Source organism: Microcebus murinus, chromosome 16, assembly GCF_040939455.1.
Source record: "Microcebus murinus isolate Inina chromosome 16, M.murinus_Inina_mat1.0, whole genome shotgun sequence".
In the NCBI taxonomy this organism is placed as follows: domain Eukaryota; kingdom Metazoa; phylum Chordata; class Mammalia; order Primates; family Cheirogaleidae; genus Microcebus; species Microcebus murinus.
Window position 1 is genome coordinate 1,738,433 of NC_134119.1, and position 21,875 is coordinate 1,760,307.

General features: G+C 65.4%; 1 protein-coding gene across 1 annotated transcript in view; it reads right to left on the bottom strand.

Moving 5' to 3' along the window:
• Window positions 1–9,211: 9,211 nt before the first annotated feature.
• CDH4 (cadherin 4) overlaps window positions 9,212–21,875 on the bottom strand; it is a 410,136-nt gene continuing 397,472 nt past the window's right edge. Inside the window, exons 10-16 of the mRNA XM_020281742.2 lie at window positions 19,551–19,804; window positions 18,774–18,916; window positions 17,779–18,012; window positions 16,369–16,602; window positions 11,319–11,458; window positions 10,622–10,786; window positions 9,212–9,433 (exon numbers count right to left, since the gene is read on the bottom strand). Coding sequence (XP_020137331.2) covers window positions 9,227–9,433; window positions 10,622–10,786; window positions 11,319–11,458; window positions 16,369–16,602; window positions 17,779–18,012; window positions 18,774–18,916; window positions 19,551–19,804 — 1,377 coding nt within the window. The 3' untranslated portion in view covers window positions 9,212–9,226. The remainder of the gene's footprint in view (window positions 9,434–10,621; window positions 10,787–11,318; window positions 11,459–16,368; window positions 16,603–17,778; window positions 18,013–18,773; window positions 18,917–19,550; window positions 19,805–21,875) is intronic.

Here is a 21,875-nt window from a genome sequence, read left to right on the forward strand (position 1 = left end):
GTTTCCATCCCTCCCTCCAGGTGGACACCGGTCGGTGTCCCGGTGTCCGGGGGTTTGGAGCCCAGAGCAGCCACGTCCCTGAGCTGAACTGCGGGGCTGCGGTGAGCCTGGCCCTGGGGGAGCGCGGTGGGGGGTCGGGGCGAACCTGCCTCTGTCCCTGGACAGCGAGTCCCTGCACAGCGAGTCCCTGGACAGCGAGTCCCAGCGTCCCAGGGTACCGGGACGCTGTGGGCGCCCAGGAGCCTTCCCAGCACCGGGGTGGGTTCACAGCTCCTGGGGCAGCTTAGCCAAGGAAAGTGCAAAGAAGAGTCAGGCGGGAGCTTGTCCCGTCAGACAAAGGAACATACTAAAGAGCCACTGTGAGCAAATCATCGTAGCACTGGCACGGGACAAGACAGCTTAGCGGGACAGAGCAGGGACTCCAGAGAAGATGCCCGTGCGTCTGAGAGTTCAATGCGTGACCAAGATGGTTATTTCCGTTTAGAATAAAAGGATGATTTAATAAATGGCACCGACGTGACGTTCTATCATCTGGGAGACAGCCAAGCTGGCCTCCTCGTCCCACGTACAGAACAAACTCGCAGTGATTCAGTTAAAGGGGAGAAACCCCCTAAAAACTAGAAGAAAGCAAGGGAGCTACAGTGCAATCTGGAAGCCCACCTTACCCAGGACAGGGATCCAAATGCTGCCCCTCAGGACAGGCTGGCCCTGAGGACACCTTGATTTCAGCCCAGGGACTCTGCCTCAGCCTTCTGGCCTCCAGAACTGAGCAAATAAATCTCTGCTGGTTTGAAGCCACCCAGTTTGTGGCATTTTGTTGCAGCACCCCCAGGAATCAAATGTAACAGTTAACATTTTAGGATGAACCGTGCTGGTCGGGTCATATCCTGCGGTTTGCAGCGTTGACACCCCCGCCCCCCGGGCCCACCGAGGGAGCCCCTCCCTGCCCTGGGCTGAGTTTCAGCACATCTGACCAGGCCGCCTTGAGACAGAGCCCACCCTGAGCCCCCAGGCCACCGGGGAGCAGGCCTTCGGGTGGCTGTCAGGACACAGGTGGCAGAGACGACGGATGGGGCTTCGCTTCTCGGGGCTTTCCAGGTGCCACTACCATCCCCGCCTGGCCCTCCCAGCTGTCCCGGGCTGATCTGCGCCTCCCCATGCCCGGCTCTGCAGCAAGGGCACCCCCACCCACGGCAGCTGGGAGGCAGCACCTTGGATAGCGCCCCGCAGCCTACTGGAGCCAGGGCAGAGCGTGCGCACGCGTGCAGTCTGCTGTGAGTGCCTGTTTGTGCACGTGTGCGCACGCCTGTGCGTGTGAGTGAGCGAGGTGCAGAGTCCCCGAAGCTGGCTGGACCGAGCCTTCTTGGCCTGCCCTGCGGGTGGGTCTGTGGACCCCTGGCTGAGCGGCCAGTGTCCCGGGGGCTCTGCGGGGTGCAGGCCTGTGCGCTGGCCACTCTGGAGCCTGCCAGGGCAGGGCAGGGACAGCAACCTCCGTCCTGGCCTTGCAACTAGGCCAAACGCTCCCTGCCCTGGAGCTGGGGGGTGGGGGTCCTTAGCAGGTCACCTGAGCCTCCCCACCCCCAACCCCCACCCGGGCCTCGCCCTGGGAGTCTGATTACAAGGCCTGGTCCCCAGCAGTTGCCTAATGGTGGATGTAATTAGCTACTCTGCACCCTCAAAATTAGCAAGTGGGTAATTGTGCCCGTAATTATCAACTGTACCCGTGGTAATTAACCGTGTGAGTGATTTTTTGTTATGCAAGTCATTGTGGATGCAAATTTGTGCTCAAGAAAAGACGGGGAGAGCTGGGGGGAGGGAGTCGGAAGAACCAGCTCTGCCTAGGTTTGGGGGCGGGAAGGTGTTGCCAGTGGGGTGCCCAACCCTCTCCATCTGCCCTGACCCATCTCCAGGGGTGGTGGTGGGGCTGCAGGGGGGGCAGTGGCTGGGGGCTCAGGTCTGACTGTGCTGCTGACCAGCGGGGGTCTTGGAGGCTGCTCAGCATGGCCGCTGCGCGCCAGCCAGCACCGTCAGCAGGGCCGCCACTCTGTGCCTTCATACAAGGAGGTGTGAACTCAGGCCAGGGGTCAAGGCAGGCTGGATCATGTGACCGGGCCAGGTGGAGAGCTTCCAAAGGACCCCAGAGCCTGGGGTGGTGGGACCTGCTCGTGTCTCGGTTCACAGCCTGGGAGCTGGGACTCTCCGGTGGGAGGTGAATCTGGGCGCACTGGCCTGGGGGTGATGAGCAGAGGGGAGCAGGGTGCCCCCTCCTCGGCCGAGGCCGGCGAGCCCACAGACTCCGGCTTTGCTCGGGCTCCCATGCACGTGGCACAGGGTGGTCTTGCTGGGGCAGGCGCCTGCCAGGCACCCTAGGGCAGGCTCAGGCCTGGGCGTCCCATGAAGGACATGCATCTGGGCCCAGCTCTGTTCCTCGCTCTCGAGGGGCCCCCAGGCCAGCTGGGGAGGCGCGGGGCGTCCCCCGTGGGCAGTGCTCGTAGCAGACCCACCTCGGAGCGGCGGGCCGTGGCGAGGTCCAGGTGCATGGGTGCACAGGAGGGAGCCTCCATAGGGTGCGGCGGGGCGGGGCAGCGGGGGCAATAGGATGGCTGCCTGCAGCTGCTCGCAGTGAGTCAGCGGCCCCCACAGGGCCTGGCCAGGCCGCTGGGGTCTCCGTCCGCAGCCGGGCAGGAGTTGGGGGCGAGGCCTGTACCCGGAGTCCCAGCCCGTAAGGCACATGCCGACCTCTGAGGGCCTCCAAGTCCGGCCCAGGACGGGGGCATTTCCTGGGGACACTGGGGGGACTCTGACGGTCCAGCACACACGGCAGAGACCGAGAACCAGGCCACGCTCACGCCAAACGTGACGGTGCTCTCCCCTGCCCCACGCACCCCGCAGCCCGGCGACCACGCCCCTGCTCCCCCGGGGGGCGTCTCTCACGCACCCCCCGGAGAGGACGCCCCGGAGACGGCCACGCTCTGCAGAGCCTCCGTTGTGAGAGCAGCAACCCGTCGCGAGGGGCCGCCGGGCCACGTGGGCCTGCAGCCCGGTGAGGGCCGAGGGGCGGGCAGGCCCTTCCTGTCCTGAGCCTCCACCCAGTGAGGACGCCTGGACGCGCCGTCTGTGGAACAGGAGGGACGCGCTGCACTGGGCGGCACCGTGGCCTGGACCGCCCCCTCCCAGCCCCAAGACCCCCATTAGTAAGGGCGTTGTTTGCAAATTGCCCAGAACCATGTGTGAGGTTGTGACAGCCACGAACAAACTAAGACAGCTGTTAGTGTGGACGTGGGCCGGCTCCCGGCGGGTTAGTGTGGACGCGGGCCGGCTCCCCAGGCCAGTTAGTGTGGACACGGGCCAGCTCCCGGCGGGTTAGTGTGGACGCGGGCCGGCTCCCCAGGCCGGTTAGTGTGGACGCGGGCCGGCTCCCCCGCGGGTTAGTGTGGATAGTGGCTTGGTTTCCTGTAGTTGCGCAGGCGTGGGTCAGAGTGTTTCATGGGTGTTCCGTCCTGCCCATCGTCCGTCTGCGTGTCTGTCTCTTACCTGCTCCCGTCTCTCCTGCGCTTAGACTCGCCCCTTCTGGGCTCGAGTCCGGTTGCCCCGGCCTGAGAGCCGTGGGCCGCCCCTGTCTCCGCCTGCGTCTCTGCCTCAATGCAGGGGAGCAGGTGGCAGCAGGACACGCGGCCACAGCCCCGGTGGTGCGCAAGGGGGTGGGCCGCGCGGGGGGCGGGGCGTGGCGCCCGCTGCGGGCTCCCTGTGACGTGGGGCGGTGCTCTGGGGGGAGCGGATCTTTTCTTGGTCTGGGTGCTGGTTACTTGCACAGACTCCCTTTGCGAAAATTTGCTTAGGGTCCATCTGCTTTTCTGCAAGTCCGTTATACTCCAGTAATTGTGGTTGTGTCAGAAAAACAAATGTGGTGAAAACGAAGCTGGCTTTTAGGTTTTCGTTAGGCTTGTGCCCCCGGTTAGGGATCCGAGAGCACCTCACCACACTCTCTCCCTAGAGGAAATGGAAGAGAAAACCTTCTCTGCTGGGTGTCGCTGCTGTTTGAGGCCGGGTGCTGGGGGACCCCAAATCCTCTCCCTGCAGCACCCCACTCTGGGGGACACAGCGGGGCTCTGAGCCTCCCCCAGAGCACGGCACCCTGCGTCCTCTCCTGCTTCCCAGGGACGAGGCGTGTTTAGGCACCTCTGCTGTCAAGGCGGGGCCGGGGGCGCAGGTGGCTCCAGGGCCCCCCTTCTCAAGGTGGGAGCAGAGAAGCCTGCACTGGAAGCTTCATGCTAGCAGGTTCTGGGCCCCAGAGGATGCAGGGAGCAGAGCCGGGCCTGAGACTGTGTGGCAAGCCCCTCACAGCTCTGTGTCCCTGGAAGGCTGCCCAGGGCCACTGGGAGGCCTGAGTCCTAATCCTGCCTCGGTTTCCTCATCTGTAAAGTGGGGTGACCGTAGTGGCCCTTCCAGGGCTGATTCTGTGGGGCTCAGAGTAGGGCCCGGGGGTGGGCTTGGTGCTTTCTGAGCACCCACCTCTGTGTGTGGGAGCCTCCTCCCAGGGCCTCGTGCTGGGGAAGTCCCTGGAGCATGTGTCCCCTCCCCGGAGAGGAGGAAGCCTGGACATGTCCCCTGAGCTGCCCCCTGGGGACCAGTGGTGACAGCGGCAGCTGAGAGGTGACACTGGGCCACGTGCCGGCAGACCGATCAGGTCACTTCAGCCGCCTGAGCCCCAGAGGGCTGGGACAAGGCTGCTCAGGCCTGTGCCCACCCTGGGGGCTGCAGAGTGATGTGAGACCAGCCCCTGGTGCCCAGGAGGCCTGGCCCAGGGACTCGGGCCCTGTCACCGCCCCTGCCCAGGCCCAGGCCGGGGCCGGAAAGAGGAAGGTGGGAAGAGGGGAGGGGAGGAAGGGTGAGGGGGACCCTCCGAGGCAGGGAGAGCCTTGCGGGAGGCCGGAGGGTGGGGGACAGGCCTGCCTGGCAGGGAGAGACCCACCGGGAGCCAGCCTGCTGGCGTGGTGGGGCTCAGGTGTTACCTGCTGAGTCTGCCATGGCCGGGGAGGGTTTGCACTGAGAAAGGTTGGCAACCAGACGCCAATATGTGCGTGTGCATGTGCATGTGCGCGTGTGTGCATGTGTGTGCACGTGTGTGTGTGTGCACCTGCACTCTGCCCTTGTTTTGCCGTGCCCCCCACCACAGGGGAGCAGTCCCCGAGGGCCACAGGCCATGTGTTCGCCCCCCTAGACCATGCTCAGGGAACCGGGACCCTGCGACTGCTCACAGAGAGCCTGGGCCCCTCCCGGGCCGCACAGGCCTCTTCTGCAGGCGTGTTCCCACGCGGTCGCCGTGCTAAGGGCCGAGGGATGTATGGGGGTGAGGCGAAGCCGGGACATGCGGCCGGGGTGCCCGCACACAGGCAGGTGCCTGGCCTGGGCGGACAGAGCAGGGGAGGGAGGAGAGGGGTGAAGGCCGAGGGCTGGCGCCTTCCCTGCAGCCTCGTCTCGGCGCCAGACTCCAAGGAGTCCGCAGGTCCCGGGTCTGGGCCGGGCCTTCCGCGTGCCGCGGGGCCGTGTGTGCCCAGGCCGGAGGGCAGCGGCTCCTGTTGACGGGTCGTGAGCTCAGTGAGTCTGCTCATAACCTGTGCAGACTCCGGACTGTCTGGACACGCGTGGGCAGGGGCGGGCGGCCCACGGCCGCCTCCCCGGAGCCCGCAGCAGAGCCTGCCCCGGGGCCGGCGCTCGAGGAGCGCGTGCCCGGCAGATGGGTCCCGCCGGGGCCCCACCTCCCGCGCCCGCCCCTGCCGCCCCAGACGCCATCCGCTTCCTGAGTGCGTGAAAGAAAACGGAGGCAGGTGGAGGCGACTGCTTCACAGGGGACTTTATTTACTCTCGGGAGCAGCGTGCCGCGCCCACTCCCGACACCGCGCTCCGCAAAGCCGGCACTGCGCGCGGAACCAAGACCGCCTGGCACTGACGACACATCGAAAACATCCACTCTCTGCCCTTTTTTTTCCTTTTTTTTTTTTTTTTTGGTACAAAATGATACAAACAACAATACAAAATAGTTGTGCTGTTGACGGTTACAAAAAAAGTCGGAGCGTTCGTCTGACTGCGCGAAGCTCGGCGTTGCAGCGTGAACACATCGTACTCCAGTTTCTTTCCCGGAAACAGCCACGGTCATGCGGGCTGCTACACATTTTGTCCATTTTCAAAAAGAAACATGCAAAAGAAAAAAAAATCAGAATGGAGAAAGGAGAGAAAGGAAACGTGAGGCGCGCTCCAATTGTACACAGAGGCGGGTCCCGGGCGGCCGCCGCGTCCGCCTGCTGTGCACACCGCGCCCGGCGGCGGGCCTGCTCGCACCTTCCCGTGCTGTTCCCTCAGCGCCGGCGGAAACGGGAACTCCGTCTCCCCGACTTTTACCTTGGAGAGAACAGAGCTGTGGCCTCAACGGACTGTGTGTGTCGGCCGGATGCTCTCACTAGGGAAACTGAGGCATCTCTGAGCGCCTGCCCATCCATCGCCATGACGCTGATGCTTTGGCGGTGGGAGGCCTAGCGTTTTGGATGTGCTGAAACACACGAGAAAGAGAGACCCGCCCGGCCAGGAGTCGGGGCGCCCGGGCCCCAACAGGCGCCCGGCCCCAGGCTGGGGGCCGCCTGCCGTTCCTGCCACTCCGCCCTACGGCGCAGTCCCGCCAGCGCAGGACGGAAATTCCCTAAAGAAGCTACGGCACGCTCTCGCCCTCTGTGCTGCGGGTCCCCTGATCGGTCATATCTACAAGCTACGGAGGAGGCGTGTTCGCCTAGCGAACGCTAACTCGGGTTCAGAGGTGACCTGGGTGGGTGGGGGAGCCCCAACTTCCTCTGGCCCCCCGGGGCTGGCGGGGGTGGGGGAGGGAAGCGGTCCAGCTGTCGGGCAGCAGGGACAGGCCTGGGAAGCCGGGGACATCCCTCCAGCCTGCGTGACTCAGGTAGAGTGCGAGGGGCTTGGCAGTGGCCGGCCTCGGGAGCGGAGGGCCGGGGGAGGCAGGTGCAGACATGGCACCTGGCTCTCCTGGGAGCCCAGGGCGGCCTCCGGATTTCAGAGGCAGGAGTCGCAGCCACACTGAGGACAACCCGCCCACACTCCTCAGGCTCAGAACTCGGACTGAAGGATGAACTTTCCAAAACAACAAAAACAGAAAATTCCAGCTCCCCTCCCCCGGCTCCACCCACCACAATCGCTCCCTGGCTGTGACGCCAGCATGTCCAGGGCTCAGGACATGATCGTTTGCATAGCACAGCTTAGCCGCGAGCCCGGTCCCCCTTGGCCTCTGGGGGCCCTGCTCCTTGGCTGCGTGCACAGGGGCACCCCACCCCGGGCAGCCATGGCGGGGGTTGGAGCAGCCAGAGAAGGAGCTCGTGACCCAGCTCGACCCGTGGAGGGGCACAGAGTGGGCGATGAGTTTGGTTTGGGGAGGGACCCTGACGTCCAGTAGGACATGCCACGAGACTGGCACACGCGTGTGTGCTTGGACCGAAGCAGTTTAGAGAAGGGGTGACCTTGGCAATGGGAAAGGCCAGAGGCCGAGGACAGCAACGGACTAGAGACCCCCGGCGGAGAACATGCTGCCCCTGCAGGTGCCCCGACCGCCCCGGCCCTCCGGGGCTCACCCTGACCCCCAGCAGCAGGTGTGGGTCTTGCTCCCGGGGTCCTCCCTGTCCTTTGTCAATGCTGAGACATCCCTCTCCCCAAGGGGGGCTCCGGGACCCCCACCCCCTTCCCTGGGCAGTGTGCTGTCCCCAGCCTGGGAGGGCCAGGAAGCTGACCACATGCACGGATTCCCCTCGAGGGGAGGGAGGCTGCTTCCCGCCCTGCCCTGGTGGCTGCACGCCCAGAACCGTGTCCTGGAGAGATGCACTAGGCGTATGGCCTCGTCCGTGTGCAGAGGTGGCTGGAGCTGCCCCAGGAGATCCCTGGACACAGCCCATTTTGCTGTCCTCCCCAGTCTGGCTTGAGAGTCCAACGCCCACAGAAAGAGCAAGGACAGCTCTGAGGGCCAACGGCAGCCCCGTCCCTGGGGGCTGCTCGCGGCTGGCAGGGGTCCAAAGGAAGGGAGTTGGCGGTTTCCGGTGTGCGGAGCCCAGAGGCAGCTCGGGGACGGGCGGGGGTCTCTTGCCAGCCCTCTGGAGCAGACGGAGCCACGGGCAGGCGCACAGGTCCATGCGGGGTTTGGTGGGGGGCCGGGGGCTGCCGGATGCCCTGCAGGCCCGAGAGCCTGGCCGTCGTCTCCAGCCGGAAAGGGGTCAGCAACCCCACATGGGCGTGGCCCCAGGGTGGCCAGAGGTGTGGAAAGTGGACAGGGGTTTGGACTGATGCGTGTTCTGGGGGCCTTTGATGGGGTCCCCTGGAGTCCAGTGTCAGGGGGTGCAGGTTTGAGCTGTGACTTCTTGGGACACCATGCTCTCCTGGCTGGCCGATGGCCCTGATGGGGCCGTGGCTGGCTAGGGGGCCCGAGGGCAGAGATGGGAAGGTAGAGTGGGGTCCTTGGACCCCGTCCGCCCCAGCTGTTCACAGCATCTGGGAATGGGGGAGGAGCGGCCACAAACGGGGATGACAGCCAAATCCGGGGTCCTTGGGCCGTCAGGGCTTGGCCAGCCCCAGGGGACCTTTCTGCTGCGGGGGCCGAAAGCTGAGCCTGGCCCCGGCTGGCTCGGGGACCCCTGGGGGGCCCAGGGCACCCTGACTGTGCACAGCAAAGGCTGCTGGGATTTGGACCCCAAACTTGTTTGTTCAAGTGAGTCACCCACTTTCTTTTTCTTAAGAAAAGACCAATTAAAAAAAGAAATAAAGACAATAAAGAAAGACACATTCTCCCCCATCCCCTAGCTGATGCCTTCCGGGCCGGGCTGGGCCGGGTGGCTGGAGGCGCACCTGCCTGTCTGCTCTGGTCACTCCTGAGTTTGGGGGGATCTGACGCGTGTACCAAAAGGCACTTTCATTTTTTTTTTTTTTTTAAAAACAGTGCTTCTGCTCTAGGAAATTCAAGTTAAGACAGGGTGCCTCTCGCGCTCCTGCGGTGACGGGCGGCTACTGAGTGGGCAGCGCTGGCGTGCGGCGCCGGGGGTGAGTGCTCATGCTAGACGGCGCGGGGCAGGGGCGGGGCCCCGACACCACCAAGGACAGTCTCGGGGGAGGCGCCCGGCCTCTGCGCAGTCCCGCTCCTCCCGTGCGGCTCTCCTCTCGCCCGAGACGCGGGGCGGGCGGGCTAATCCTCGTCGCCGCCTCCGTACATGTCCGCCAGCTTCTTGAAGCGGGGCCCCCAGTCGTTGAGGTAATCGTAGTCCTGGTCCCCGGAGCTGGACGAGTCCAGGGAGCTGACGGAGCCCGCGGTGGAGCCGCTGCCTTCGTAGTCGAAGACCAGCAGCGAGTCGTAGGGCGGCGCCGTGGGGTCGTTGTCCGCCGCCCGCAGCCCCTGGGGTCAGGGAGACGCGGGTCAGGCGGGGGCTGCGCCGCCTCCGCCCCAGGGGCCGGACCCAGGGCAGGGTGGGAGCCCGGGCAGCGAGACGGGGTTACGGGGCCTGGCACCCAGTAGGTGCTGGGGAAGCGCGCTCCCGTTTCACCCAAGGGCCGTCGCAGAACGGAGCAGGGAAGCGTGTTATGAAAACGGGGGCTGGGCCACCTAGCACTCTGGGAGGCCGAGGTGGGCGGATCGCTCAAGGCCAGGAGTTTGAGACCAGCCTGAGCAAGAGCGAGACCCCGTCTCTACTAAAAGTAGAAAGAAATTATTGACCAACTAAAAATATATAGAAAAAAATTAGCCGGGCATGGTGGCGCATGCCTGTAGTCCCAGCTACTTGAGAGGCTGAGATAGGAGGATCACTTAAGCCAGGAGATTGAAGTTACTGTGAGTGAGGCTGATGCCATGGCACTCACTCTAGCCTGGGCAACAGAGTGAGACTCTGTCTCAAAAAACAAGGAAAAAAAACAGAAAATGGGGGCTGGCGGGCCCGTGGCGCGCGCTGCAGACTCTGCAGACGGGGGCTCAGAGGCTGCTCGCTGGGTCTTTGGCACCGAGTGGCCTCCAACCCCCCCAGGTCAGGCTGGGCACGTGCTCAGGTGGCAGCTCCGGAGGGAGGTCACCTCTGGACTGGCTCCCACCTGCTGTGTCCGGCTGCACGGGTGGGAGGGGTTGGGCCAGGCCTGCCTGAGGCCAGGTGTCCCCGGGCTGCTCCTGCCTGGCACAGGGGTGAGTGGAGACGGGGGAGGGGATGGGGGACGTGGCCACGGCAGTGGGCCAGGGCTGCAGACGGGTCGCGAGGGGCTCCTTGCACCCTAGTGCTGCACCCCAGCTGCCTCCACGGCCCCTCCTCCTAACAGCTGCTCCTACGGAAGTAGCCTAAGTTCTCAGGAGGCACCTGCTGTGCCCAGCCCTGGGTGCCAGTGCCCGCCCTGCCCGGAGATGGGACTCTTAGCCCCTGGATGGAGGAGGACGCAGAGGCAGGAACTTGCCCAGGGCCACACAGCTGGCGTGGCAGGGCCAGCCCTGAGCCCGGTCCCCGTCCCCACCCTTATGCACCGCTCCGGCCTGTGGGTGTGTGTGCATGGGGTTTCATCTCAGGAAGGGACACCCCACTCGGGCCCCCCTCGGCCGGGCACCCACCTCATTGATGAAGTCGCCGATGTCACCCGGGTGGGGCACCACAGGCCGGGCTGGGTACTGGGGCTCGGCGCCCACCGGCCGCTCGTCCACCCGCCGCACGCCGGGCGCCTTGCTCAGCACGTGCTCCATGGCCTCCGGCTGCTGCAGCTGGCTGAGGTCGTAGTCCTGGGGGGCAAGCACAGTCAGGGGAGGCTGGACGGCCGGTGGGGTGTCAGGGCGGGGGGTCAGGGGTTACAGGCACAGGCGGCAGAGTGCCGTGCCCTCGTCCTGTTCTGTGCCCTGGGCCCTGGGGGCACCTGCCGTCCCGTTTGGTCACCACTCTGCCCCTCCCTCGATGCTGCGCCAGGTGAGGTCTGTGCGGGCTGCCCTCGGTGGCCTGGCGCTCCAGGTGACCCCACTGCCAGGCTGCTCAGTGACAGCGCCCACCCCACGTGCTCAGACGAGAGGGGCCGCCTGCTCCGTACCCCTTCCCCCGTGCCCTTTGTGGCCAGGACGTGGAGGGGCCTGAGCCGCCGTGGGGTTCGGTACTTGCCCCGCGTCCCCCAACCCCCAACCGGGCGACTCCCTGAGTCCGCCCTCCTGGGCGCGGTCCCTGTCCCTGGCACTGGGCGGCCTCCACACACGGGAGTGTCACGCCGAGAAAAAGGCCGACTGTCTGCGGTTAACGCGAGTGGGGAGGCCTGGGCCGCGGTCCCACCTGGTCCTCCTCGCCGCCGCCTTCCTCGTCGTACTTGAGGATGTTGTCGCGCACGTCGTCCTCGGGGTCGATAAGCAGCTGCTTGGTGTGGCGCTCCTTCTCCCGCCGCTTCATCCACACGACGAACAGCAGGACCATGGCTGCGGGAGGGCGCCGTGAGCAGAGTGTGCCCGTGTGCGTGTGCTCGCCTCTGTGTGTCCGTGTGGGCATGCTTGTGCAGGCATGCAATGCATGCATACAAGTATGACTGTGGGCATGCACATGTGCATGCCTGTGCCCATGTGAACATGCATACGCATGCATGCACGTTCCATTCATGTCTGTGTAAGCATGTATCTATACATGCACATGTATGAATGTATGTGTGTGTGTGAGCGCTTGGATCTGTGTGTATGGTGTGTGCACTGTATTCATGTGTGTATATGTGCAAATACATGTGTCTGCACAGCTCTGTGTGTGCATGTCTCTGTGTGTCTTCATATGTACTTCATGTGTAGGTGTATGCTTTCTCATGTACAGGTGTGGATGTGAACCAGGGCATGCATTTGTACGTGTGCACAGTGCGTGTGTGGCATGTGGTGCACACCCGTGTGCCCAGGAATATGCCTGTGTGCGGTTTCCGAGGCAGAGCTGGCCGGGCTCACGCCCTCCCTGCCACTGCTGCCTGGGCACTGGGGGAGTATTTCGGGTGTTTATCTACTTATTTCCCTCCTGCACCCCACTGGAGGAGGGGGCTGGCTCGGCGCACACCTTGCTGTGTGGGTGGGAGGACCCCGGGCTGAGGGGCCCACCCGGAAGTCCTCCTGATGTCACGCCTGCCCTAGTGGGAGGTGAGGGCTTTGGCGGGGGAGGTGACAGTGAGGACTTCCGGGCAGGGATCACAGCGGGCCAGACAGGGATTGCCCCCACGTTGGAGGAGGCTCTGCCTGGGAGGGGCTGGGGAAGGGGGGACCCCAGAGGGGTTTCCAAGCAACCTGAGGGGTCCTGCTCCCAGGGGGCCCCTGGGGAGGGTCCGTGCAGGCTGCAGGGGACAGGCGGGCAGCCCTGCCCAGCACTGAGGGGTGAGTGGGCTGTAGACTTTCCCCAAAACCCAAAGGACCCGGGCGTAGGCTCAGAAGTTCTGGTGGAAACTGAAGAGAGGCCACGCCCCTCACCCCATGCTTGTGGGTGGGGGGTCCCCTGCCCACCCCGAATTGGCCCCTCCCTGCCCTTTGGTCTGTGCCTGGCCCTGCTCCCCGGACGCTCTTTCTGGGGCGCCTCTGCTCCCAGGAAGGCCCTGGGACTGCCTTGCTCTGCTCCACGCTCTGCACGGGCTCAGGAGGGTGACGCTGCCCGCGCCCCCGTGAACGCTGGCACTCGTCACTCCACCGCCCCTCCCCCACCCCACGCCGCTGGTGTGGAGCCCTCGGCCCAGAAGTGCCAGGCACAGCAGAGGGTGAACCCGGAGTGGGGTGACCCAGGCCGGAGAACAGGCCTTTGGAGCGTGCCTGGGCGTCGTGACAAGGACCCCACTCAGGGTGTGACCAGCAGCCTCTCCTGCACATGCAGAAGGCCAAAGGTGTGGCCAGGGGACCCCAGTTGTGCAGAGAGGGCCCTGCAGACCCAGCGGAAGGAGCCCACCGACACTGTGAGCCGCTGAGTGAGAACCTAGAGCCCCGTCTCAGCTGGACACTTGCATGAGATGGAGAGGCGGCCAGGGAGGCCAGCTCCGAGCTCCCAGCTCCCAGCTCCCAGGTCCCAGCTCCGAGCTCCCAGCTCCCAGCTCCCAGCTCCCAGGTCCCAGCTCCGAGCTCCCAGCTCCCAGCTCCCAGCTCCCAGCTCCCAGTTCCCAGCTCCCAGCTCCCAGCTCCCAGCTCCCAGCTCCCAGCTCCCAGCTCCCAGCTCCCAGCTCCCAGCTCCCAGCTCCCAGCTCCCAGCTCCCAGTTCCCAGCTCCCAGCTCCCAGCTCCCAGCTCCCAGCTCCCAGCTCCCAGTTCCCAGCTCCCAGCTCCCAGCTCCGAGCTCCGAGCTCCCAGCTCCCAGCTCCCAGCTCCCAGCTCCCAGCTCCCAGCTCCCAGCTCCCAGCTCCGAGCTCCCAGCTCCCAGCTCCCAGTTCCCAGCTCCGAGTTCCCAGCTCCCAGCTCCCAGGTCCCAGGTCCCAGCTCCCAGCTCCCAGTTCCCAGCTCCCAGCTCCCAGCTCCTAGCTCCGAGCTCCCAGCTCCCAGTTCCCAGCTCCCAGCTCCCAGCTCCCAGCTCCCAGCTCCCAGCTCCGAGCTCCCAGCTCCCAGCTCCCAGGTCCCAGCTCCCAGCTCCCAGCTCCCAGCTCCGAGCTCCCAGCTCCCAGCTCCCAGTTCCCAGCTCCCAGCTCCCAGCTCCCAGCTCCGAGCTCCCAGCTCCCAGCTCCCAGGTCCCAGCTCCCAGCTCCCAGCTCCCAGCTCCGAGCTCCCAGCTCCCAGCTCCCAGTTCCCAGCTCCCAGCTCCCAGCTCCCAGCTCCCAGCTCCGAGCTCCCAGTTCCCAGCTCCGAGCTCCCAGCTCCGAGCTCCCAGCTCCCAGGTCCCAGCTCCCAGCTCCCAGGTCCCAGCTCCCAGCTCCCAGCTGCCAGCTCCCAGGTCCCAGCTCCCAGCTCCCAGCTGCCAGCTCCCAGCTCCCAGCTCCCAGCTCCGAGCTCCGAGCTCCCAGCTCCCAGCTCCCAGCTCCGAGCTCCCAGCTCCCAGCTCCGAGCTCCGAGCTCCCAGCTGCCAGCTCCCAGCTCCCAGCTCCCAGCTCCGAGCTCCGAGCTCCCAGCTCCCAGCTCCCAGCTCCGAGCTCCGAGCTCCCAGCTCCCAGCTCCCAGCTCCCAGCTCCCAGCTCCCAGCTCCCAGCTCCCAGCTCCGAGCTCCCAGCTCCCAGCTCCCAGCTCCGAGCTCCCAGCTCCCAGCTCCCAGCTCCCAGCTCCGAGCTCCCAGCTCCCAGCTCCGAGCTCCGAGCTCCCAGCTCCCAGCTCCCAGCTCCCAGCTCCCAGCTCCGAGCTCCCAGCTCCCAGGTCCCAGGTCCCAGCTCCCAGCTCCCAGCTCCCAGCTCCCAGCTCCCAGTTCCCAGCTCCCAGCTCCGAGTTCCCAGCTCCCAGCTCCGAGCTCCCAGCTCCCAGCTCCCAGCTGCCAGCTGCCAGCTCCCAGCTCCCAGCTCCCAGGTCCCAGCTCCGAGCTCCGAGCTCCCAGCTCCCAGCTCCCAGCTCCGAGCTCCCAGCTCCGAGCTCCGAGCTCCCAGCTCCCAGCTCCCAGGTCCCAGCTCCGAGCTCCGAGCTCCCAGCTCCCAGCTCCGAGCTCCCAGCTCCGAGCTCCGAGCTCCCAGCTCCCAGCTCCCAGCTCCCAGCTCCGAGCTCCGAGCTCCCAGCTCCCAGCTCCCAGCTCCCAGCTCCCAGCTCCGAGCTCCCAGCTCCCAGGTCCCAGGTCCCAGCTCCCAGCTCCCAGTTCCCAGCTCCCAGCTCCGAGTTCCCAGCTCCCAGCTCCGAGCTCCCAGCTCCCAGCTCCCAGCTGCCAGCTCCCAGCTCCCAGCTCCCAGGTCCCAGCTCCGAGCTCCCAGCTCCGAGCTCCCAGCTCCCAGGTCCCAGCTCCCAGTTGCCAGCTCCGAGTCCCAGCTCCCAGCAGCACCGCAAGTATGTACCCAGGAGACAGGCTGAAGAGGGACCAGGAGGGGCCACCCAAACGGCCCTAGTGCTCCCTGCTGGGGCCGAGGTGTTCACGCTGGGCAGAAGCCGGGCCTGCTGCCGTCTCTGCTTGCTGACCCTGGCCCCTGGCCGACCCTCTGCCCTGCAGCAGTGGCCCGGGCTCCCTGGGTTGGGCCCCACTCCCTGCCCCGTGCTGCTGTCAGTGCTGGCCCTGGCACGTCCTCACGGCAGGGACCCCTCTGAGGACGAGGCCCCACCTCTGCCCCGGGCCCCCTCCCAGCCCCTGAGAGGCTTTCCGGCTCCGGAACTAAGAAGCCCACCGGGCTGGCATGGCCGTCACAGAAGCCTTGGAAACGCACGCCAGCGTTTACAGAGATGCAAAAGCAGCAGAGGCCACGCAAACAGGCGGCCTTGCACATGGCTGACTTTAGTCCCTGGTGAGTTCGGTTGGCCACAGGCTGAGTCTGCAGGAGGCAGGAGTGGGACCTGCCCCCCCCCCCCACGGAGGGTGGGGGAGAAGCGGACGGGGCTAAGCCCTCCCCGCCCCTCCCTGCCCCCCACCAGCTCCCCGGGCGCCTGTCCAGAGGGAGGACGGGAACAGGGCACACGGGGCGCTTCTCAGCACCCGGCCCCTGCCCCGCTGCCTTCCTCCTGTTTGGGGACCCACGTGGTTCTGGAAAACCCAGGAGACTGTGGGGGTGCAGGACCAGGGTGGGGCTGTCAGCACCTCTTCCCTGGTGGTGACTGGTTCCGGGCGTGCCTGTGACCTGAGCCAGCCAGCGAGGGAGTCCGGGACTCTGGGTGGGGACCCTGGCCTTGGAGGCAGCACAGAGCCCTGGAGAGGGGCCTCGGGGGACCCCACCCAGCCGCCCCCACACCTGAGCCCCGCCCCACGCCTGACTGAGCGAGAGGGAGGCCCCAGCTCCTGTTAGCAGGCAACCAGCTCGGTGGGGTTTCTGGAAGGTTCCCAGCAGGTGAAATGAGGGCTGTGGGGCCAGCATGGCCCTGCCTGTACCCACCACCCTGGGACGGAGACTGGTACCTGTGACGCCCCACCCTGCACCCGCCACCCTGGGACAGAGACTGGCACCTGTGACGCCCCACCCTGCACCCGCCACCCTGGGACGGAGACTGGCACCTGTGACGCCCCCCACCCCCGCGCCCGGCCACCCTGGGATGGGGACTGGCACCTGTGACGCCCCACCCTGCACCCGCCACCCTGGGACGGAGACTGGCACCTGTGACGCCCCACCCTGCACCCGCCACCCTGGGACGGAGACTGGCACCTGTGACGCCCCCCACCCTGTACCCGCCACCCTGGGACGGGGACTGGCACCTGTGATGCCCCACCCTGCACCTGGCCACCCTGGGACGGAGACTGGCACTCCACACGCCCCGCCCGCCCCCGCGCCCGGCCACACTCACTGAGCAGGATGAGGATGCAGATGAGGATGGCCACGATGGCGCCAGTGCCCAGGCCAGCTGCCGCCACGGCGCCCACGGTGGTGCAGTCGCCGTTGTCGTCGCACGGGCACACCTTGACCTTGATGATGGACGTGTTGGTCAGGGGCGGGTTCCCCGAGTCCGTGACGATGACGGGGACGTCGTACATGCCGGCCTCCAGGTAGAGGATGCGCAGGCTGAGCTGGGCGTAGTCACCTGGAGCGAGGCAGGCGGGCGCTCAGCCCTCCGCGAGCCAGGCTCCCCGGGAAGGGCCAGGCCGCTCCCGCGAGAATCTGCAGCCTCCGCCTGGCCGGCACACGCACACGCCCGCGCACACGCCACGGCACGCGCTGAGCTCAGCGACGCCGGGGATGCCGGGACAGAGCAATTGCGTGTGGCATGAAGAAATAATTTCCTGAATATATAAAGAGTTTTGCCAAATTAATTAGAGAAAATCCTCCCCGCAGAAAAATGGCAAAGATGTGGAACAGGCAATTCACGGCGGGGACAAAACTGCCGATAAACACGGGGAACAGCGTCCACTGGTGTCGAGATGCAGGTGGAAAAAAAATGATTTTGACCATAAAATTGTCAAATTGCTTGTTTTTTTTTTTTGAGACTGAGTCTTGCTCTGTCACCCGGGCTAGAGTGCTGTGGCGTCAGCCTAGCTCACAGCAACCTCCAACTCCTGGGCTCAGGCGATCCTCCTGCCTCAGCCTCCCGAGTAGCTGGGACTACAGGCATGCGCCACCATGCCCGGCTAATTTTTTCTATATATATATCAGTTGGCCAATTAATTTCTTTCTATTTTTAGTAGAGACGGGGTCTCGCTCTTGCTCAGGCTGGTTTCGAACTCCTGACCCTGAGCGATCCTCCTGCCTCAGCCTCCCAGAGTGCTAGGATTACAGGCGTGAGCCACCATGCCCGGCCAGCAAAAGGCTCTTTAGAAGAGTCGTATTCAGTGCTGGTGAGGGTCTGAGGAGACAGGCCCCTCCTGGTGGAGGGAGACGTTGGCGTGAGTTTCTAGAAGGCGTTTTCTCATTGCCGCTGAACGCCAGACCTTTGGTGCCTGTGCACACGACAGACCGGGTCTGGAGACCGTGGTCAGGGCCCGTCAGCGGGGAGCCGGGGAGGGGACGCTCGCAGCCACAGCTGCGGGGACGCTCTTGGCCGAGCTCGTTACAACCGCGAGAAACCAGGATGACTGCGAGAAACCAGGATGACTGCGGGAAGGCGTGAGCCGGGCAGACGGCTGGAGACTCGCGGGCGGCTGCGGGAGCCACAGCCCGGACGGCCCTCGCGGGGGCCCCGCCACTCCGGCTCGCGCTCTGCACCCACGCGCGGTCACCCGGGCTGGCCGCCCTGGGCGTGGGCCCCCGCGCGCTTGCTCACCGTTCAGGCGGGTGATGGTCCAGTTCTTGCGCACGGCGGCCGGGACGAAGGGCAGCTCGAAGACGTAGGGGCCGATGTTGGGGTCCACGTCGGCGTCGGCCGCGGTGATGTTGATGGCGTTCAGGCTGGGGCGCTCGCAGACCTGCGCCTCCTTGGGCAGCAGCTCGGGGGCGTTGTCGTTGATGTCGATAAGGTAGATCTGCAGCGTCCCCGTGCCGCTGGCCGGGGGGACCCCTGTGGGACGGGCGCGTGACCACTTGGGGACGGGCACAGGGACTCGCCGACAGAGCACCTCGCTCCTCCAGACACCGCCCATGTCCCTCAGAACGCCCCGAGCGCTCCGGAACCTTCTCCCTGCTGCCTCTGCCCCTCCTGTCCTCAGCCTCCCACCCAGGCTCCTGGGGTCCCCCTTCATCACCTGCCCTGGCCCTCCCTGCCCCCCCGCCGCCTTCTCGGGGCCCCCGGGGCCTCAGTCCCTGCCCCTGCTGCGGCTGAGCGTGCAGGCGTCGTGGGTGGTCGGGCAGAGGCGGCACCCCAGGCGCTGCCTGGGGACGGGGCTGCTGAGCCTCGGGGCGGGGCCGCCCTGTCTTCTCTGGTCCCTGGCAAGCGCAGCGGGCTGGAGGCGCTGAGACTAGGGGGCTGGTTCTAGGGCCGCCTCGGTTTCGGGGAGCCCAGCAGCTGGTCATGTCGCCGAGTTAGGCAAGGCTGTCGCCACCGTCCCCGACTGCCCTGGCGCCCACGGGTGAGTGAGTGAGTGACAGCAGGAGCCACGGATCAGGGCAAGTGAGCGGGTTAGGGCAGTCACGTGGACGACTGGAGTGTGGCCGGGTGGAGGGGCACCCCCTGGGGACCGTGAGGGACAAGGAGCCCCGACTCAGCGTCGGTGCAGACACCACCTTGCCCACCCCCAGCCCTCCCTGGCCCGGGCCCTTCCTGGCCCACGGAAGCAGCCACGGGACAGCCACGGAGAGAGCGCCTCCCCGAGCTGGGCGCACCGTTGTCAGCCGCCAGGAAGGTGGCCTCGTAGACGTTGTTCTTGATGTAGAGGGACTCGCGGTCGAGCACGGCCGCCGTGGTGACCTGCCCGTTGGTGGCGTTGATGTGCAGCCAGTTCGCCGGGTCCGACAGCTTCGAGTACCTGCGGAGAGAGGACGTGGGGGAGGCGGGGGCTGGGCGAGCAGCTGCCCCGGACCCCGGGCCCTCCTGCCCCTGGGGTCACCTGCCAGCTGCACATCTAGGCACAGACCCGTGTTTCCGCTCTCTGGGGCGCCTGCAGCCGGGCCCTCCCCCTGTACCGGCCCCAGCGGGACGGGCCACGGCAGCGGCCAGTGGTCACTGAGCTCTGGCTGGGGTGGGCTCCCCCACCTGCTGTGTGCCCCTCGGAAGCTGTGCTCACCGTGTCCATGTCACAGATGGGGACACTGAGGAACAGAGAGGGTAGGTGACTTGCCAAAGTCACACAGCTAGCGAGAGTGCAGCAGGATCAGAACCCGCCTCGATGCCTGCACACTTCCCACTCCTCCCCCTGCAAACCCCGATGGGCACTCCGGGCCCCAGCTGTCCCCCGGTCGGGGCTGCTGCGGCTCCCTGCCTGGAAAGACACCTGGGGTCAGGACACCCCACCCACCTGCCCGAGTTTCTGGGTTGTGGGGTTCACTGGGCATTTTGGACTCTTATGCATGGGAAGTGGGGGCCTGAGGGTTGGAAGCCACTTCCGGAGGGCACGAGGGCAGGGTGCGGGGGGGGGGGGGGGCTGTGTCCCGCGGACCCACCTCACGGCCTGTTGCATGAACCGGTCGGGGTCCACGGCTGAAAACGTGGTCAGCACGGTGCCCGTGGGCACGCCCTCCTCCAGGCGGATCAGCTTGTGGTTGGAGGGGAAGTAGGGGGCCTCGTTGAGGTCCATGACTGAGATGGTCACGCCCGCCGTGGACTGGAAGGACATCTGGATCCCGCTGGCCAGGGGCGCCTGGTTGGACACCATCACCGTCAGCATGAAGGCTCTGTTCAGCTCGTAGTCCACTGCCTGGAACGAGAGGCGGGCGGGAGGGGTGGCGCGGGGCGGTGGGATTCCTGGGCTGGGCGTCTCCTCCCCGCCCCAGCTGGTGCCGGCTCTTCTCTGCCCCAAGGGCTCGCAGTGCCCGGCAGCCCTGAACTGGGCTTGGCTCACAGCAGGAGAGAGGGGCTGGGGGGGAGGAGCCCCAGTCCCCTGCCCCGTGCCACGGAGAGGCGGCGCCGGGCCCCCGGCTGCCACAGCCCCCGTGGGTGGCTCCTCTTCTGGGCCTGGGCCCCCTCCCCCTCCCCTCTTGTCCGGGTGCCTCGCCAGGTGCAGTGGGCTGAGCGGTGGCCCCGAAAGACATGCCCCCCCCGAACCTGCGAACGGGCCCTTATTTGGAAAAAGGCTCCGCAGGTGTAAGTTCAAGGTCTTGAGACGGACGGAGACAGGAGACTGAGGCCCTGGTGAGAGGAGACGGGGCCATTTGAGACGCACGGTGCCGGGAGGCCGCGTGAGGGCAGAGGTGGGGTCTGGAGGGACGCAGCTCCAAGACGCAGACCCCGAAGATCGCCAGTGACCGCCGGAACCGCAGAGAGGTGAGGATGCCCCTGCAGCCTCCCGAGGGGCACGGTCTGCCCACGCCGGCCTCCGACCTCCAGCCTCCGGGACAGCGGGGACCGCGGTTCTGCTGTTCGGCAGCCGGTCACGGGGCCCCAGACGCCAAGCGCCAGGCCCGGGGGCCTTCCCCGCCACGCACGGCGCTGTACCGGCGGGCCTCATTGCGTCCTCTTGGTGCCAGGCCCCGATGGGCGGATGCTGGCACGGTTCTGCTGTGGGTGGTGCTTTATCAGAATCGCCGCGCTCAAGCCTTTCCTGCGCCGCGGCCCGAGGGGAGTCACGCAGAAACGGCGCGGCGCGCTGAGACGGGTCCCACGGCAGCGCTCCCGACAGCCTCACCGGCCGCGACGGGCCGCAGCTGCGTTAAAAATCCCGCTGAGACACAGGCGGGTGACGTGTGCGCGCGGCTACGTGTTGCGGTGCCATTGCAGAGGCGGCGGGTTGGGAGCAGCCCGCACGTCCGTGGGCACCGGCTGGCGCCCTGCGCTGGGAACGCGAGTGAGAGCGGTCGTGGGGACGGCGGCGGGTGAGCGACAGGGCAACACTGCAGGGCGCCCCTCACGTGCAAGAGGGAGAAGAGTGCGGCTTGTGCATGTGTGTGATCGTATGTGCAGCAAGAGACGCTGCGGGCGCACGCCCCGGCTAATAAAAATGGGCATCCTTGGCTGGGCGCGGTGGCTCGAGCCTGTAATCCCAGCACTCTGGGAGGCCGAGGCAGGAGGATCGCTCCAGGTCAGGAGTTCGAGACCAGCCTGAGCAAGAGCAAGACCCCGTCTCTATTAAAAATAGGAAGAAATTAATTGGCCAACTAAAAAAAAATATATATATATTATATATATATGTAAAAAAATTAGCCGGGCATGGTGGCACATGCCTGTAGTCCCAGCTACTCGGGAGGCTGAGGCAGGAGGGTTGCTTGAGCCCAGGAGTATAAGGTTGCCGTGAGCTAGGCTGATGCCACAGCACTCTAGCCCGGGCAACAGAGTGAGACTCTGTCTCAAAAACAAAATAAAACAAAAAACAACAACAACAACAAAAAAAACACACACACACACACAAACCAAAACCAAACCAAACCAAAACAAACAAACAAACAAAAATGGGCGTCTGTAATCAGAGGGAAGGAATGGCGTGAAGGTTACCCCGGGAGCATGAGTTTGCTGCATACGTCTGGTCATGCAGCTAAGATTTTGGAGTCATACATTATATTACATGCTCACATTTTAGGTATGACAAGTAACATTATATATATACATAAAGCAATTGCCAAAAATGCAAACGATTAGGAACTGTTGAATGAGGCCATTAGGTCATTAAGCACGAAATGTCCTATTTCCTTAGGTACTGAGTTAGACAGTTGACATCTCTGACATTTCACCCTGGCACTTCCTGTTTATTATGAAGGCACAGCCTCGTTCTTTCAAACACATCTTGTGGCCTGTGATTATCTCTCAAAAATTTTTAGAGCAATTTTTGTGAAATC